General features: G+C 38.3%; 1 protein-coding gene across 1 annotated transcript; it reads left to right on the top strand.

Moving 5' to 3' along the window:
- Positions 1-11,157: 11,157 nt before the first annotated feature.
- LOC118799160 (free fatty acid receptor 2-like) lies at positions 11,158-18,257 on the top strand. Its single transcript, XM_036558879.1, has 2 exons — positions 11,158-11,220; positions 16,392-18,257. Exon 2 carries the CDS (start codon positions 16,417-16,419, stop codon positions 17,398-17,400), a length of 984 nt encoding a protein of 327 aa, XP_036414772.1. The 5' UTR covers positions 11,158-11,220; positions 16,392-16,416; the 3' UTR covers positions 17,401-18,257.
- Positions 18,258-18,906: the final 649 nt, after the last annotated feature.

Genomic DNA, 18,906 nt, shown 5'->3' with positions numbered 1-18,906 from the left:
TAGGAGTTAAAATTGCTGTTGCTGACAGGTTGTTAGACCCATGATCAGTGGGTAAATCACTAGTTGTAGCGGTGTGCAAGGAAGCGCCTGTCAGATCTGTGTTGATAAACATCCCCTTTGCTTGTTCACATCGCTCATGGACACACTAGATTTCTGGGTAATTACGACGTGAGATAAAAAACAGGCCAATCTAATTATCACATAGATCCATCTATCAGCGGAAGACCGCTGATTGTATCAGCTGAAATGTCAGGGGAGGCGGTGCAGATTGCCGCTGCTGCTGCTTAAACACGATGCACATTTGGACGTGACGTGACGAAAGTGCTATGTGCTGTAAGTTCCTCTCACCTACAGACAGTTTCCAAAAAGAGCTTGTGGTACATGCATGTGCATATCTGTTTATGCTGTGAGGCGGACACAGCGGGGCTTTCACAGCTTCCAAATAATTCAGAGATGACAGGCTGGACAGGTTACCGATAAAGTTGGAGGATGTTAATGTTAACAAAGGGATGGATACAATTCATTTCATTGTTGATGAAGTGTGGTCTATGCTCAGCAGCTTGACAAACTTATCAGGATAGAATTCTGCGATGACAATGAAACCTTTGACACAAAGTCATTCACAGTAATTGGCACCACTGAATGCTTCCCCCATTGCCAAGATTCTTTACTTGACATGTTTGAAGAGGTAGAAATAACAATGACAATGCAGGATAATGAGGACAATCCAGAAAACCTCTCAGAATCCTCACTCTAGCTCATTCCATTAGTTTCCAGGGAACTGGTATAGTTTTCTGAAAAGCTTGACAATAACCTGATTTGGAGAGGGGCCCTGGGGTAATTTTCTCTCTGTTGGTGTTCTCCGTCCTCCCATGAGGAAATTACAGTAGGTAATTACATTACCTACTGTTTTTAGCGGTGCTCTAATAATTTTAGTCCCAGATGTAGCCTTGCGATAACCAAAAAGGTTTTTGAATGCTGCTACTTGCCGTATTTAGTCTTCTAGCACATATATCCATATTAAAATCTTCCTGAATCACTAAACGATGGACACTTGGAGGAACCATTTACTTAGTCTAAGTCTGATGTTTCAAACAGATGAGGCCCGCGACATAATCCTATCTGGCCTGCAAAAGTATTTACATTTTTTATTAATATTAGTTCGTTTCACAATACGCTGCACTACAGTCCCCAGCGTGCACTGCAACGTAATGTGCTCTGACTCTTCTATCCCAACAGCAGTCTATGGGACAGCAGCTACACCTCACTTCTACGCAATTCTACACAATTCCACACCAGTCATATCACCAAACACACTAGCTTCATTTACAACTAACGTTAGCTCAGCATCTCAGCAGTTGAGCCCAAGTCCTAATGAACGTGCAGCAAAGAAAGGATGCCAGGTGTCTAGTTCAAGCAAATAGATTTACAGACCAAGCTCCTGGGACATTTAAATTTTGAATATTATAGGTATTAATGCAATATTTCAAGGTCTACTACAAGTGCTTATATTTTACTGTTGAAGTTTTTGCGTGTTTTGAATAGACAAAGGCCAGTACAGGTTACAGCACAACATTATTTAAAAATGAAATAAAAACACATGCGTTCTTTGGCCCATGGAGATTTTTAAATATGACCCTTTTTGTGGTTGAGTTTGATACTCCTGGTCTAGGTGGTAGAATTTCCATTCTCTCTACACTGGGGAGCATTAGCAAATGGAGAAAGAAGCATGTGGATTGAATGAGCGATTATAATGGCTGCTATGAGACATAAACATCTGGGTTTGTAGAAAATACAACCCACTAGAAACTGACTCACCTCCAGCAACTTTAATACCATCTGGATGGAAGAATTTTATCACTGAGGAGACGTCTAAATCTTTTATTACAGACGTTCCCCTGATAAACTAATCCAACCTGAATAAGGCTTATGAGCGATATATGTCTGAACACTTTAGTTTTAGCATCTCACCATCACCGCTAAGTCCTGTAAATTGACTTTATACTCCCTGGTCAATATATAAACCAACAGATGACTTCTAAAATATCCTGGAACTTGGAATCCATGTGTCCTAACAAAATTCCCAGGGCCTTCATTTGTTCATGTTCTCTTTTTGGGCCAAATCCAGCTATGGTGTTTGTAACCAAAAGGCTCTATGTTGGTCTCATCTGACCAGGTTCCAACTGGTTCCAAAGTTGAGCCTGATGACATGAAGCAGATTCTAAGCGCTTAGGTTTGCAGAGCAATGAGAATAGATGCTTTCTTCTTGCAAGATTTACAAATATTTTGCTGGTGCGAAGAAGTGCCTTATCATAGTTTTGTAGACTCAGTGATCCCAAGATATAACCAACACCAAGTTTCTGGCACATCTTCAGTTGCTTTTATGTAAGTAATTATTCTCGCTGAACAGTGCAGATATTTTGGTATGTGCATGACTTCTTTCATCAATAGTTTCAGCACTTTTGTTCGTTCCCTGGCTTTCCTCATGTTGATGGAGAAGTCATGGGTCATAGCATATATGTTACCACAGTAAAATGAAAAGTTATGATCACTTAAGAAAACTATGATCAGTGTAAAAGTAAGCGTATTAAGTCAAATACAGTTTAAGTGCTGTTGAGTTTAGTGGTGTATATGGAGCTCCATATAGAAATATGGATGATGATAGATCATTGTTGGCATATCTAGTCTTGTAAATTGGTCTTATACTCCCTGGTCAATATACAACAATGCAGAACAGGTAGGATCCCAATAGATGACTGTCAAAAGACATACTATCCATCTGCATGACTAATAGATACCAAAAGACATTGTTTGACATTCAGAGGCATCCTTTGTTTTCTCCAAACTTAAACATGTCTGGATGTAGCAAAGGATTAAAAACAACATATCAGACTGTGTTACTTTTTCCATTGCTTAGTGATTCAGCGCTCCTTAACAGAGGTTTTGTTTCTTGGATACGAGAGGCTTCCAAACAGAAGTTACAAGCTTATTAGGTACACTACTCACCTTTACACAAACTGTACATTCCAACAGATCACATGTCATGTGCAAAACACAAAGCGTATAAATAGCGTATAAATCAGACAAGCATTTCTAGCATCGGTTAGTTTTCAATTTGGATAAAACTGGATAAAAACAACTTCTGGATTAGAGTGGTGGGAAGAGAATGATAAAAATCATGCAAGAAAACTGAAGGGCTAAGCAAATTACATCCAAGTTCAGAACTGATGTCGTCTCAGGACACTCAGCTTGGACTTTGTCTGATATGGGCTAGAACAGCTGAAGACCATGTTTGGTGCCCATGTTTTCAGTGAAGAACAAAAAGGCATGTCTCTGCTTGGCAGAGAAGCATCAAAACTGAACAACTGAAGAGAAGAAGAAAGTGGCCTGGTCGGTTGAACGGCCAGCTTTACACAAATACATGCATTTTGTGAGTTGCATGCAACATTTTTTTCATGCAACTTCAAAGCTCTATGAAGCAGTTCAAAAATAATCATAGTTACTTGCAACACATTCGATTACCCCACTCGTTGTCCATTTTATCAGCTCCACTTACTATATAGGTGCACTTTGTAGTTCTACAATTACAGACTGTAGTCCATCTGTTTCTCTGCATACTCTGTTAGCCCCCTTTTACCCTGTTCTTCAGTGGTCATGACCCCCATGGACCCTCACAGAGCAGGTACTATTTGGGTGGTGGATCATTCTCAGCACTGCAGTAACACTGATGTTGTGATGGTGTGTTAGTGTGTGTTGCGCTGGTCTGAGTGGATCAGACACAGCAGTGCTGCTGGAGTTTTTAAACACCTCAGTGACATTGCTGGACTGAGAATAGTCCACCAATCAAAAATATCCAGCCAACAGCGTCCTGTGGGCAGCGCGCTGTGACCACTGATGAAGGCCTAGAGGATGACCAAAACAAACTGTGCAGCAGCAGATGAGCTATCATCTCTGACTTTACATCTACAAGGTGGACTGACAAGGTAGCAATGTCTAATAGAGTGGACAGTGAGTGGACACAGTGTTTAAAAACTCCAGTAGCACTGCTGTGTCTGATCCACTCGTACCAGCACAACACACACTAACACACCACCACCACGTCAGTGTCACTGCAGTGCTGAGAATGATCCACTACCCAAATAGTACCTGCTCTGTGAGGGTCCATGGGGGTCCTGACCACTGAAGAACAGGGTAAAAGGGGGCTAACAAAGTATGCAGAGAAACAGATGGACTACAGTCTGTAATTGTAGAACTACAAAGTGCACCTATATAGTAAGTGGAGCTGATAAAAAATTACCTAATTAATTGTAAGATGATGCCTCAAGACTAAGGTAAAAGACTCACTGTGTACATTAAACTCATTTAGAACAGCACTTCCAGTCATCCATCCGACAGCGATCCTGTGTTCAGAAACTGACCACTGATGAAGGTCTAGAGGACAGCAGAACTGATCAACTTAAGCACTCTGTGTCCAATCTCAAAACATATATCCACGTTTGATTTTCAAACAGTAGATAAAATAGACATGAACGCATGCTTTAGTTCCACTATTGTGCAGTGGAAGTTGCATTGTTTCTCGCTCTGTTGAGTTCAAAGTGTTAAAAAAAGTATTTTTAGTTAAAAAGTATTAAAAGCACTAAATTGAAATTTTAAAATTGTACAGCTCACCTAATGTGCTGTTTCATTCTGTGGTAATATCTGGGTTTTGCATTGTTTAGCAACTATCTTGCTATCTATTGTGCTGAGGTTTGACTTGCAACCACTGTTCCTTTTTTCTCATCCAGTTTGTTCTTGTTTGACATTTCTTCTTGACAGTATTTGTGAAGCTGACGCACCTGCAATTTTTTTACTAAAAGACTTCTTTTGTTTTCTTTAGAACTCTGCTTAACAGAGAACGTTTACCTTACATTTCGAAGTCCTGGTTGTCAGATCTCTCTATAACTGACACTATGCAAATTAGCACCCATTTGTGTAGCTGCAAATATCACACTTTACAGCTTTGCTTCAGCGTGAAGCCCTTTGTCATGTGATGTTTGTCCCCTGTAAACAGAAAGATTCTTTTTAAAAACTCAATACACTAAAAGCCAGTAAAGTAACACTTAAGATTTCAAGCAAAATGTTTATTTCGTGATTATCATTTTTTTCATTAAACCTGTTGACTTTGCTCAATGATTACAGTTCTACAATATTTTTAGTACAACAACAATCGTTATTATTTACTCACATATATAGGGGCTGCCTCATCAAGCAGGATTTCTTGACCCTGTTTACACTTGGTCACTTCTTGGACCTTGAGTTATCAGGATTATTTCTTACATAAAAATGCAAATGTAAACGCACCCAAGAGGCATTTAAAACATACAAATCCGAACATTCAAAGCCCTTCAGGCGGTCGAGTGAGACTATAGATACACATACCTAGATGCTGCATTGGGTCCAGCCAGGCACGTCAACAGTGCCGTCATTTTGGGGTGGTCAACATTGCTGCTGGACTGCATTCAGTACCATTACAGAGCGGCAGTTTAGGAAAGATACTGTCCAAAATCACACTATTTCAAGAATATTACACTCAGAAAGCGGAATAGGATTATATAACGGAGGGAACGCAGCGATCCATGCTTATGTTTGTGTGATGTTGATGTGTAGATATGGCCGTGTGGTTGGTGATGCACAGAGAACCTGTTGATGTGTTTATTTTTCCTCTGGTTTTATATTAAGCTTATTTCATTTAATAGTCCTTACACTCCTTAATCTGTGTAGATATTCATAATAGATTAGCACATTATTACACAAACCCGAAGTTAGGTTCTTATTTGCCAGTTTTTTGTTCAAATTTTCCCATTCCACCTTAAATGGTGCATCAGCCAGCTTCTTGTTCGAATTTTCCCGTTCCACCTCAAATGGTGCATCAGCCAGCATCTTGTTCGAAAATGGACAGTGGGTGGTGCTATATTACTAAATTTAACCCTTTTGAGTGCTGTAAAAAAGTTGGGTGGGTTACACTTTATGATGTGTCAACTAGAGAACCATGGCAAATAATGCTGCGCACCTACCCTGCTCAAGATTTCAGATCATAACCGTCTCTTGGGCCAGTCAGGACCGAGCTTCTGACCAATCAGGTACAGCCTTCTTACAGAGATGGACCCCTCTGGCTCGTTTCGGGTCACTTTTCTCTTCTTTGCGACATTTGTGCCATTAATTAGGTCAAAGATATGGCTTTTCATCAGAGAAAACAACTCCAACTACATAGATATCAAGGATATAAAGTGATTAGAAATCCAATAAACACTGTGTCAGCTGCATTTTACTGTTATCTTCACTTTCTTTGTAGCATACTGGCAAAGAAGAAGACATGGGAGAGGACATGTTATCTGCTACAAGAAATGCCTTTTTTTAACGCAAGCTGAAAAAGCACTGGAATAGCAGTCTGGTCACTCCTAGCCATATGCTTCCTCCTTGTGGTTAAGACACAACCGCACACAAATTACCCCACAGCCCAACACTATAACACACCCACACCTTTAACTAACGAACAGTGATATTAACATACAAAACAACATTTAACATCCGTTTAAGGAGTGGGGAGGCGAAGCCCGGGCAAAGAATTGCATAACATGTCTAAAGAGTCCCATCTGCGAACTGGCAAGTGGCAGCCGCCACAATATTTATGTAGAAGGATTTCTTTTTCTGTTTTTGAAAAGTAGGCCACTCGACTCCTCCCCATGTTTCATGAGACTGTCAGTCTGTCAAAAACATTATGCTTTCATGTGTGCATGTGCACAAGGATTAATCACAGCCTGAGCCTCTAAACCTGGTCAACAGAGAAAGCTGTTAACTGCTGTCAATACACAAGTTAATTGTGGTTACATTTGTTAGGTTTTGTGAAGCTGAAGCTTAGTCAGGAACCCTGTCTGAGCTGAACATGCTTCATGAGACAGCCCTCGTAAACAACGACAATGACAACAATAATAGTATTGCCTTTACCTTTATCTTTGCCAAGTGTAGCAATATTTCTTGAGGGCACTATTTATTAGTTACACGTGCTGTTTATCAAGTATATCTTTTCAGAGAGAGTTTTTCGGATTACACTGTTGCATTTTGCCTTTGGATTCCACAGACAGCCTAATGATAGCTTCACGCATTAAATGAAGAGGAGTACATCTAAGGACACAGATTGATGTCCTTGAAAAGAGTTTTCCAAAAAACACCATACCTCACTGCATCCACAAATGCAAGTCCATAATTTACTATGCACTCCGGAAGCCTTTTATCAATAACGTCCAGAAACAACACCGGCTTCTCTGGGCTCGAATCATCTAAAATGGACTGATGCACAGTGGAAATGTGTATTGGGGTCTGACAAGTCAACCTTGTCAAGATTGTTTATGGAAATAATGGATTTCATGTTCTCTCGGCCAAAAAAATGAAAGGACATTCCAGACTGTTACCATTCAAAGCCAAGGTCTGTCATGATACAGGGATGTACTAGTGCCCATAATACTGAAAAACATTTACACATTTTGAAGAAGCACATGCTGCCTTCTAGACGCCGTCTTTTTCAAGGATGTCCAGGCTTAATTTGACATCTATGCAAGCCGCATACTGCATGTGTTACAACAGCATGGCTGCATAATCAGAGAGTGCGGTTGTAAGACTGGCCTGCCTGCAGTTAAGACCTGTCTTTCAGATGTGACGCATTACAAAGCGCAACATACGATAAAGGCGGTCCCACACAGTTGTACAGCTGCAGACTTATGTGGACGAATGGCAAAAATTACACTTTCAAAGCTGGATGAATTAGTGTCTTCAAACTTTGAATGATTATTTAGTGTTGTTAAAAGGAAATGTGCAGTAACACAGTGGTAAACATGCTCCTGACCCTACTATTTTGGAATGTATTACAAGCATCAAATTCAGAAGTTCATATGGTAAAAATTGTGTTTTTATACCAATTTTAATTCAATACGGGTCAAACTGAATTTATTTATACTTGCTTCAAATATCCATTTTTTCACGTCCTAAAATATTTCATGTAGTGTATTCTCTGACATGAGTCTTATGGGGAAATATTTGTAGAAGTTACGCAAAATGCTTTATAACTCATCATGGAATCATAGCATAGAGATCTGTGAAAAGTTTCTCAATTTAGAGAAGCGATAACCCTGTACCAGGGGTCAGCAACATGCAGCTCTGGAGCTGCGGCTCTTTTACTGACCTGTTGCGTCACCACAGCGGAATTAGATTTTTAGATAAAACAAAAATAATATGGACATAAAATGTTGTGGCTCCCAAGGTGGTCTGAATTTTGTTGAAAGGACAAAATGGATCTTCTTAATATTTGGGTTGCCACCCCCTGGATATGGATCTGTTATAACCATACATTTGCTGTTAATGATAAACAAATGAAATACAGGCTATTCAAACAAAGGAAATGTGAAATCGCAACTGATGCTTATCACATCATGAAACATATCTTCACATATTTAATTTGTCGTTTTGGCAAAAAAAAAAGCCTAATATTTGAGACATAACAGATTATTATATATGACAATTTACCACAGATACTAAGGGTAGTTTTCCATGCATGTTGAAATACAAGGAGCTAAGGCTTCCGGAGTTACACAAGGCTCGAACATTTCCATTTTGCCTATTGCACCATATAGTACAACTAAGAGTTTCACTGAAACACATTTTGCTGACCTTTCTAGGCACAGTAACTTAGTAAGGAGAGTAGGTTTCAACACAAAGGTCAGCAAAAATGACTGTGGTTTTGAGTTATTCTAGTCAGAACTGTTAAGAGTGGTGGTGATGTCTAAAGAGTTTAATGCCTCTAAAGCTCCCTCACAGATAGTTATTATATGAAATGCTTATGAATACACTGCCTGATGTCTGAGAGACTGTTTTGCAATAGATTTGAGAGAAGATATGCTTAAAAAAAAATTAAATTAAAAATTAAAAAACAAATATCCATGCATGGTGGAGAGGTACATGCAGGGTGTTGTAAGGTAAAACTACTAATTGACCATCATCAGTATAAAAGTCATGCAGGTTCACTAGTGGTTTTGTATAGTAAATAAAATGGCTATATTGGCATTGTAGACATTGCGATCCCTGGTCCGTGACTACCCTGAATGACTTTCCATCTCAACTCAACTGAGTCATGCAGAAATTTTGAAAAAATCCAAGCTTCAGTTAAACAGTATATAATATGCCTTGTCTGTTAAACATACTGTAGACCACACTGACAGTATATTTTTGTGCTATAGACAAGAAGCGGAATATGTGCTGCTATAAGCTTACCAGCATTTCTCTGAGAATGAATGGCTTCATATTCTAGAAAGGTTAGTGTGCCTTACCATTTTGCCTGGGGATCTCAGTGATTGAACGACGTGCGCATCAAAACTGCCACATTATTAGTGCTTTTTTATAAATTAACATATGTGCATTACAAATATGTCACTCCGATCAAATTTAAGTAATCCTCTGTCACTGATGTCTTAATGCGTATAATTACTCTTTGATCATCAAATGATGTATTCTGGAGTGTCGCGTTCCCTGTTTACCTCAGGTTTATGTACAGTTCTTGCTGTTGCTGGTCTGCTATAGGCAAACGACAGTTTTTCCACAAATAATACTAGTTTGAGAAGTTTTATTAAAAGATTATTCATGTATATAATGCTCTATGATAAATATGTAATCTTGAGCAGGGGTGCTCAAACTTTTGAGCTTGGTGGAGGAAGGGGGGGGCAATGTTTTTGGTGGGCAAAAAAGATAAAACAGTTTGCAAATAAAAAAGGTAGGTTTGTGTTTTGTATTTTAGAACATTACACTGTACCTTGTTACTAAAATACTCCCAGGCCTAAAATCTGATTTTTAAATCTGATTATTAAATTAAATTATGTAATTCTGGCTATGTAATAGTTATTATCCAGTGTTGAATAGTACACATCCTAAACGGCCATTTGTTAGACATTTTAAGTAATGTTTGAGTGCAGGGGAAGATTTTAATTCCTACTTAGTACACTAGGAAGTAAGGAGCCAATGAGATTCAGCCTCATTTAGGGAAAAGGTATAACACAAGACTGGAAATCACATAGAGGCTAAAAATAAGCATTGTTTTGGTTGTGGTAGTAATTCGCTGAATGTAAACAGCTTATACATTCATATTAAATACTGTTGTATTATGATATTTTCATCATTATATGAAATGTTAACCCCTTAACAATCCAGGTTTATTTCATACAAAGGCTTACAATTCAGTAACTACAAGGACTTCAATGTGAACTAATAGAGTTATTCTTAGGTTATAGAAATGTATAATAAAACTTTGGCATGTTAAGGGGTTAAAAAGTTAATGAAATGACTGCATTAATGTGTTAAAATGATGGGCAACTAACTTATTGGCAACAATAACATACTCTAAATTAACCACATTTCTTGGCAGAATAATTGCGTATCACTATTATTATTATTAATAACTTAAAATAAAATTGTTTATTTGATCATATTTCATGTTGTCTGTCATTTTATGAAAGCAATAATCCACTTGAGGCTGTATGTAACAATATTTTATCACTGGTAAAGGGGTTTTACACCTCTTTGCGTTGTCACTGATAACACCCTTACTGACGATAAAATCACTGTAATGTACGGCCTCTTTTAGCTAATTGCTTTAATATAGTCTACATATATCATGTTATATATCATATCATGTCATCACTGGGTGAGGGGGTGGTGATTAGGGTAACTTTCTGGCAGGTACAATCAAACATTGGCCAACTTTGAGCTGTGGGCCCCACTTTGGGCAGCTAGAAATCAGGTTTATAGATTCAAATTTGCTGGTCTGTTGACCTCTTTTTTATTAGAGTTGAGGTTTCTGTTGATTTTCACTGCCTCAAAACCTTAATTTTCAGGTATACATAAAGTACAGTTTATTTGAATATTGGTAACGGCCACACATTTGTAAATCTCTACAGCTAAATAACCTGAATCTGCAGTTTAACTCTTTGGAATTATGTATATGTATATGGTTAATACTGAGCAAAACTGTCTGAAAAAAAGAAACAGTGATTAATACAATAGAGCAAGAGGAAGCATTTCTTCGTTCCTGTATTTCATTGGTGTGTGTGTGCGTCATTACAACATCATTATTTAAAGTGCAACGTGAGGGTTTGGATGCATTACTCACATCTGAGGCTGGGCTACCACTGACTACCAAAGGTAAGAGTTGGATTTGGACTTACAAATGTCTTAGACTTGGCCTCGTAGGTGTAATCTTTTTTTTTAATATTTCAGTTTGACTCTTTAAAGGTAACAAGGTTGTGAAGCCCTGAAGCCTTAACTTCGCTAGTTGAAACTCACATTATGTAAGCAAGTGAAAGGAAAACTCACTCTTTCATGTTTCCTGACGTCTGCAGGTGGTCTTTAGTATAGATAATTGAACACCTCAAAAACGAAATAAATATGCTTTAAGCTGTTCCCTTCTTGAGATCAGTGACTGGACTTGGGCTTTAATGCCCGCTGGAGAGTGTGATTAAAATTTGAATCTGCCTAAAGACACACAGGCAATAGAGAAATGAGTGGAATTCTGATGTGTCTGAATATGAATACATTGGTGCATTTCATATATCTATGATCTTACACTAATTCCATCATTTCATACATTCAGGACATTCTTAATACTTTTTATACACATTAGCTCCTTTTAAACTAATAGTAGGTATACATGGTGCATAATACTCTCCTTGCACTTGACTGTTGCACATTTACACTTTTGAACTATTGGAATTAACACATCAAGATAAGTCTATGTGGACTAAGGTGATCGGCCAAGATACCATCGCTATCTCTTAGCTTCAGTCAACTTTTCCTGTGCATTTCACACACTTGTGTACATGTTTACTGACCCCATAAAGAGAGCTACTGGAAACTATTGCTATTTGTCCGCACCTACTAATTTCTCTGAGTTTAATGTTAAGTATTTACAATTTTTGTAGTCAATTCAATTTAATGAAAATTCACTTTAATCACTAAAATTGACTTGCATTGCAAATACAAATGTTTAGGTTTTGTAGTCTTTTCTGTGACATTGTTTAAACATGTCACTATCTTGATTTGAGCTGTTTCCCTGACTGAGAACAAACTGGAGCATTTAGGTTTTTTAAAGATTGTTTTACTTTTAGTACTACTTATTATTACTTTTTAAAGTGTGTAAAGTGTTTATGACATAGGTAATGACCATGAATAAGCTCATTTTAAAGCATTCATGAGTGCTTTATGAGGTAGTCTTATTTGTAGCGGTACCGCTTCAGCTTAAAAGTAAAAAGGCAGATGAAAAAAACCCAATTTAAAACCTAAATGCTAATTGATCTTTATAATAAGTGTTTAATAAGTTGTTCTCTGTTAGGGGAACAGCTCAAGTCAACATAGTGATGTGTTAGAAAGAAAACACTTATTATTTTACACCTTAGACCTTAAAATCATTACTAAGTAGTTACAACATAAATAAATAAATAAATAAAAAGGGCAGCCGTGACCTGTTGTTTGGCTAATAATAAACCCTCATTCATTTATACTTTTAAACTTTTTAATACTTTTAAATTTATACTTTTAAACATCAGATTTTGATGTTTACTGATCTTACCTTTGTAATTATTGTTATAACAGCTAATTAGCAATTTCTAAGTGTTTATGACTTATCTAAGAACCATTAACAAATACATTTTAAACCATTTATAAACGCATTATAAGGGCGGTCTTATTTTAAAGTGGTACCACTGAAGCACCTGAAATACATTAGCACGTTTCCAATACTAATACTGTCTATTAGTCAAAATTGCAATATAAATAACATAAATAACTTTTTAATATGTCACACTGGAATTAAATTCATAAATGAAAGTAAAGGTGTGTTTCTACTGATTGGGCAGATTTTATTACGCACAATAACTATGATCTGACTAAACCCTGCTGTTCTTGTTGACTTTATTTATGTCTTGTTTTATCTGGCTTGTAATACTGGGGCAATAAGCCATGAGACTCCCTGCATTAGTTTTGCATGGCGCAACATCCTGAAACACAGCCTCAAGTGACTTTCTGTTTTTACAAAATGGAGAAAGCTCAGTGCCTTTAATACATAATAGAATTTATAGGGTATGTATATATACATAGAGTATTTTGTAATGACTTCAAACGTGCCTCAGCCTCATTTTAAATCCCAAACTATCCGCTCTATAATTACTGATTCAGAGCTCATGAAGAGATGATAAACACATGCATGTTCAAAACAGCATCAGCCGCTCTGAGAGGAGACGACAGTTCAGGCATTTTTGATCTGTATCACATTCATGCTTCAAACAAACTGCACCAGAGCTAGTTTCGGTCTCTGTCCACTTATTTAGTGCACACCAGAGTTCGGATGGCATCCACCAACCACACTAACAGAGCAACAGCTCCAGGGTTCATTTAAATCGAACCAAACCTGCCATGTCTGAATGCACCCTAAGAGGCAACTTAGCACAATGAGTCGTGCATAATTAAACTATGACATATTATATTATAAAGATATAATAACACACTAGATGTGGCAGAAACATTCAAATACAATGCAAAAACACTTACTTGCTCATGTTTTTTGTTGCATAAAATTGCAACCCAGATAGGCCAAAAATAAAAAGAATTGGCCGATTACCCATTGCAAGTTTCGAGCAAAAATCTAAGAAGTTTAAACTCACACATTTGGATTTATAGTGCAAAGCCAGGAACAACAAATAGCAGGCCAAATTTGGCCCATGAGCAAGCTTTCTTTAAAAAAAAAAAAGGTTTTCATTTCTATTAAAATTATGTGGTTGGATAAAGCATTGAACACCATTGCTGTATCAGCTAGGCATGTGCATTCTGACTAATTTTGATGTTCGAGTATCCGTTAGAGTTACTGAAAAAATCTTTGGTTAAGTAACACAGAACTAGGGGGCTAGAAAGCAGTAGTACGAAATATTAGCATCACGCATGTGAATAAATATGAAAACATTTGTAATTATTAAGAAAAAGCCCAGAGAAATCAGCAGGCTTTTGTGACGGATGAGTAACGGAGGCTGCCTCTTCAGATGAGCTGATGAGCTTACACTCTAAAACGTGATGTGTTAAATAACAACACACTAACTTGTGCTAGCCTTTTGTGTTGTATTGTTTTCTGATTTAACATATTGTGTGTTAGAAGTAACTCAAAACGTGTTATCCGTAAGTGGGCGCAGAAATATTTCGAAAGATTCTGTGTTAAAAGTGACACAAAATGTGTCGGTTCCAAGACACTGATGTGTCTATTTAGAGACAAAATGTGTTGTACTTTAACAAAACACAGTTTTAAGAGTGTACACTACAGCTGGATGCTGATGAGGACTTGTCTTTTAACTTAATGCTTAACTTAAACTGTTAACTTAACACTTCAGAACTCAGGCACATCCCTACATCTACACTTACTGAAATGTATAAACATAATGCATGTAGGGGATTTTCTAGCAATATAACCTAATATAGTAAAAAGTAGGGTGTATTAAAGAGGCTAACTTCCCTTATAGCCACAGCTATATAACTGATCAGACAGTGAGGCCATATAAGCCGGGGTCTGACCCAAAGGGTATTCACTCATCAAGAATTTGGCCCAAAGTCAAATCTATTTGATGATCCCTGGTATAAAGGCCCAAAGATTATTTGCCGTATTTTGTACATTTGCTGCCCCATGTTTTAAAAAATAAAGAACTAGATTTTATGTTTTTCTCACAGCTGTATAATAGTTACTGATGCCTATCTTAGAGTTCATTTGGAAAATGCTAGCAATGCTCTGGCCACGCAACTGCATATCAAGATGCCTTGTCATGGTTACAGGCAATACCATTCATGCTTGGCTGTGTGCCCTGTCTCAGAGGTGCTGTTGCGTGTATTAGCCTACAAACCACCATGATGACACTCACTCATCAAACAACGTCTCTGTATTAGGATCAGCAACCAGAAAGCCTTCACTGTGATGTCGAAATAATGTTATTTTTCGGCAGCGCATAAAGGGAGTCGAAGGGCTTATATAGACAGAGAGTATTAGACGAGGGATTAACAGAGGCTTTTTACAAACTTCACTCTGGAAAGCACTAACAACATGTTGCCTTTCCTGCTGATAGGCTTCTCTCTTGTCTGCGGTTAATAGCAAGCCTCTTTGGAATTAAGAGAGAGTCTTCTTTTTAATACATGCATTTCCTGAGCTTGAGGGCCAGTGCTAATTGGCTCTCATTTGGTATGTGAGCCATTCTTTCTGTTTTGAGTAAACAGATTCATTTTTGCACAGTTTGGCCCGGCAATAATGATCGTCAAATTAATGTTTCAGTTACTATCGAAATGAGTACCCAGAAGAATTATTCTCAACTCGTGACTAGCAAAACTGCTCTTTTTTGTGCTCAGTCTTCATTATCATAATCTACGAGATGTGGATTTAACCCATAAAGCTCAAAGTGCACTGCCGCAACATTTCACCTAGGAAATAAAGCAACATACTTAAGAAGGCCTCAGTGTTTGGATAACAAATGAAACAAATGTCCGTCATTTTAGTTTAGACCCCCTTATGTCAATACAATGTCACTTATTTTTTTATAAAATGTAAAATATAAAATATAAAATGCTAGTAATTGCAAGATGGACATGTGTTCCATTTGTAACACTGTTATGAAGCATCATTGCCAAGTAATAAAGCAGAGACCACTGATTTACATGTTATTCAGTTCTTATGCATGTGTGATGAACTTGCTATGAAAGTACCCTTCAAATAAAATATTACCTAATAGTCCACTGAAACCAAGATTAGAACTCATTTGTCTCCACAATGGAAACTGTAGTTTTGTGCTATAACTCAGGTAGAAATATGTTCATAACTAGTTTGAGGCCTTACAAGTTCCTTGGGAATAATGCTTCCTAACAGTGTTATGAATGGCTCCTTCTTTTAAGGTCCCTTAAATCAATATTTACTTAAAATTTACTTCATACAGCTTCTTAGGTCGCCTTGCAATTTCTGCCACTGTTCATATTCAGCTTCTTAGGTCGCCTTGCAATTTCTTGCACTGTTCATATATACTAAGGTATTCATTATACACATTATTCAGTGCCATGCATATGTTATGAAGTCTCATTAAGGCAGCCTTCAAATGAAGTGTTACCCAGTGTCTTAAGGTTATCAGCTGTTCCAAAATAAGTCACTGAAAAGCCAAATTAACCAGTGGAAATGGGAAGAACATTCTAGATTCTCCTAATAATCACAAACAGGGACAACATCCCAGCCCAGAGTTTACTGGAGAATATCATACTTCCTATAAAAATATCTGACGCTATTTGATCTGCTTCTGTCTCTACAGGTTACTGTTGACCTACAACGGCACCATGCAGTGGACAAAACAAATGAGTGACCTGGTCCTGGTGGTGTACAGCATTACACTGATTACAGGCCTTCCTGCCAACCTGTTGGCCCTCTACACCTTCATCCGAAAGGTGAAGCAGAATGCCACGCCGATCGATGTGCTTTTGCTTAGTCTCACCATCTCGGACCTGATCTTCCTCTTCTTCCTCCCCTTCCGCATGAAAGAGGCAGCGGACATGAAATGGAACATGCCCTACTTCCTCTGCCCGCTTTCAGGATTTGTCTTCTACAGCACTATCTACAACAGCACCTTTCTCTTGACAGCTATCAGCGTGGAGCGTTACCTCGGAGTGGCCTTCCCCATCAGGTACAAACTCAAGAGGCATCCTCGCAATGCTGTGATAGCCAGTGTCATATTCGGGGTGATTTCCATGGCACACTGCAGTATTGTATACATCATGCAGTACTATGACCACGCCAACAACACCGTCCTTGATCCGTCACTGCGGAACACCTGCTACGAGGACTTCAGCCATGAACAGTTGAAGGTCCTCATGCCCGTCCGTCTGGAACTGTTCCTGGTACTTTTCTGCGTCCCTTTCATCATCTGCTGCTTCTGCTACGTCAACTTCATCCTCATCCTCTCCCGACTACCTAACATCAGTCCTAAGAGGCGGTTCAGGGCGATCGGGCTCGCTCTTGGCACTCTCCTCGTCTTCATCATCTGCTTCATGCCCTACAACGTATCCCATGTGGTGGGTTTCGCTAATTGGGACAGTCCAGATTGGAGAGTGTACGCATTGCTCACCAGCACTTTTAACGCCTGTATGGACCCCTTCATCTTCTATTTCACCTCTTCTGCACTCCGAGGGACATTCAAACTCTGCTTGAAGGGATTTGTGAAACGGCTGCATCTGTCCTGCTGCCGGAGAGCTTTTAGCTGGCCCCAGTTAAACTGCTCTACGGTCGAGGAGAGCACACAAAGCTCCAATGACAGTTCTCGCTAGATTTTGCAGCGAAGTCCAGGACTATGGATAAGTATAGACTTTTGGTGGCTGATTGTCACTGTGAATGTTGAAGAGAAAGCTTGCCTATATCCAGGCACTGTCCACAGATAACGAAGCAAATTCAATACACATGGCCAGTAGATTTTTGACATATTTTCATACGCAATCATGTTACGGTGTCACTTCCCATAAAGGACACATCGAAAATGTGGAATGTGGCCTTTGTTTGCATGTCACAGGCTGTGGTACTGACTGCCCTTAGCACTTGATAGAGAAGAAGTGCTCTCATTTCAATGAACTCGGTTCAGTGATTCACAAGCAGACCCTTGCGTTCTGCTCAAAATGGCATTTCATGGTCACACACCACAGAATGTGATGAAAAGCTCGCTGTCAGTGTGGGCCAGGCATTACAATAGAATTCTTTACACATTCTCCGGTCTCATGTACAAGTTCAACAGGGTCTTGACTTTTTGAGATAATGTGTACTGAGTTTTATTTATTCATAAGCTGTTGTATAATATTCTTTACTGTAGCCTATGGATACTTTACTGATGAATTCCAATGTTAGCATTTGTAGAAAAAAATGTATTTTTGTACTGTCAGTGCTGTCAGAGACCACCCTTCATTTATTTAATTTCCAGTCTAAACAGCCATTAGGTACAGCGGATGCATCTGAAGAGATTAAATATAAGATAATCCACTTGCATAAGGAAGGAGAAAGCCACATGAATGTAAGTGGAAAAAATTGGGTTTAAAAAGGGATTAAAAATTACACAGAAAACAACTGGGCGAGATCTGGTAGACCACCAAAACTGTCCTCGTCAGATAAACAGCACTTAAAGCTTTCATCTTTGAGAGAGAGGAGAAAGTCAAGCTGCTTCAGATCTGAAATAATCCACAGGTGTTTCTGTCCATCCCTCCACTGCGAGAAGACAACTCAGCGCTGTGGGTCTGAAAGGATGTGTAGCTGTCAAGAAGCTATTACTGAAGAAATGAGACAGACACATCAAACAACTGCCAAGACTAAACATGGGAGGTGTGGAGAAATATCCCAGCAGATTTCTTTGGAAAAATGAAAGCAAGTGTCCTCAAAGAATAAATATTGAAATGATTGATTATTTTCGTTGTTAAGCTTTCGGCTGATTTCACTGGAAATTAAATACATAAATACAAGGGTGGTCTCTGCACAATACTGTATATTGCATTTTTTGGAGAGTTGATCTCATAATGTTAATGGATCTGCTGGCGGGTCCAGACTTCCATTCCTCACTCCTATAACTTAACAATGACCTTTAAAATATTCATTCTGCATTGTTTTCAATGTATTCCATGCAGTTTTGCTTATTATTTATCATTTGTTTTTTAATAAGGGTAATGTTACTCAATAAACGCCAAGAAATAAAATGACATAAGCTTATTTTGATATCAACGATGTAATTCAGCAATGACAAAATACACTTTGTATGATATTTTTCTGTATTTTGCATTGTGCAGTGTTCATTCTTC

The sequence above is a fragment of the Colossoma macropomum genome, unplaced genomic scaffold (assembly GCF_904425465.1).
Source record: "Colossoma macropomum unplaced genomic scaffold, Colossoma_macropomum, whole genome shotgun sequence".
NCBI lineage: Eukaryota > Metazoa > Chordata > Actinopteri > Characiformes > Serrasalmidae > Colossoma > Colossoma macropomum.
The sequence above is the reverse complement of the archived record's forward strand: the minus strand, read 5'-3'. Positions and strand labels throughout refer to the sequence as shown.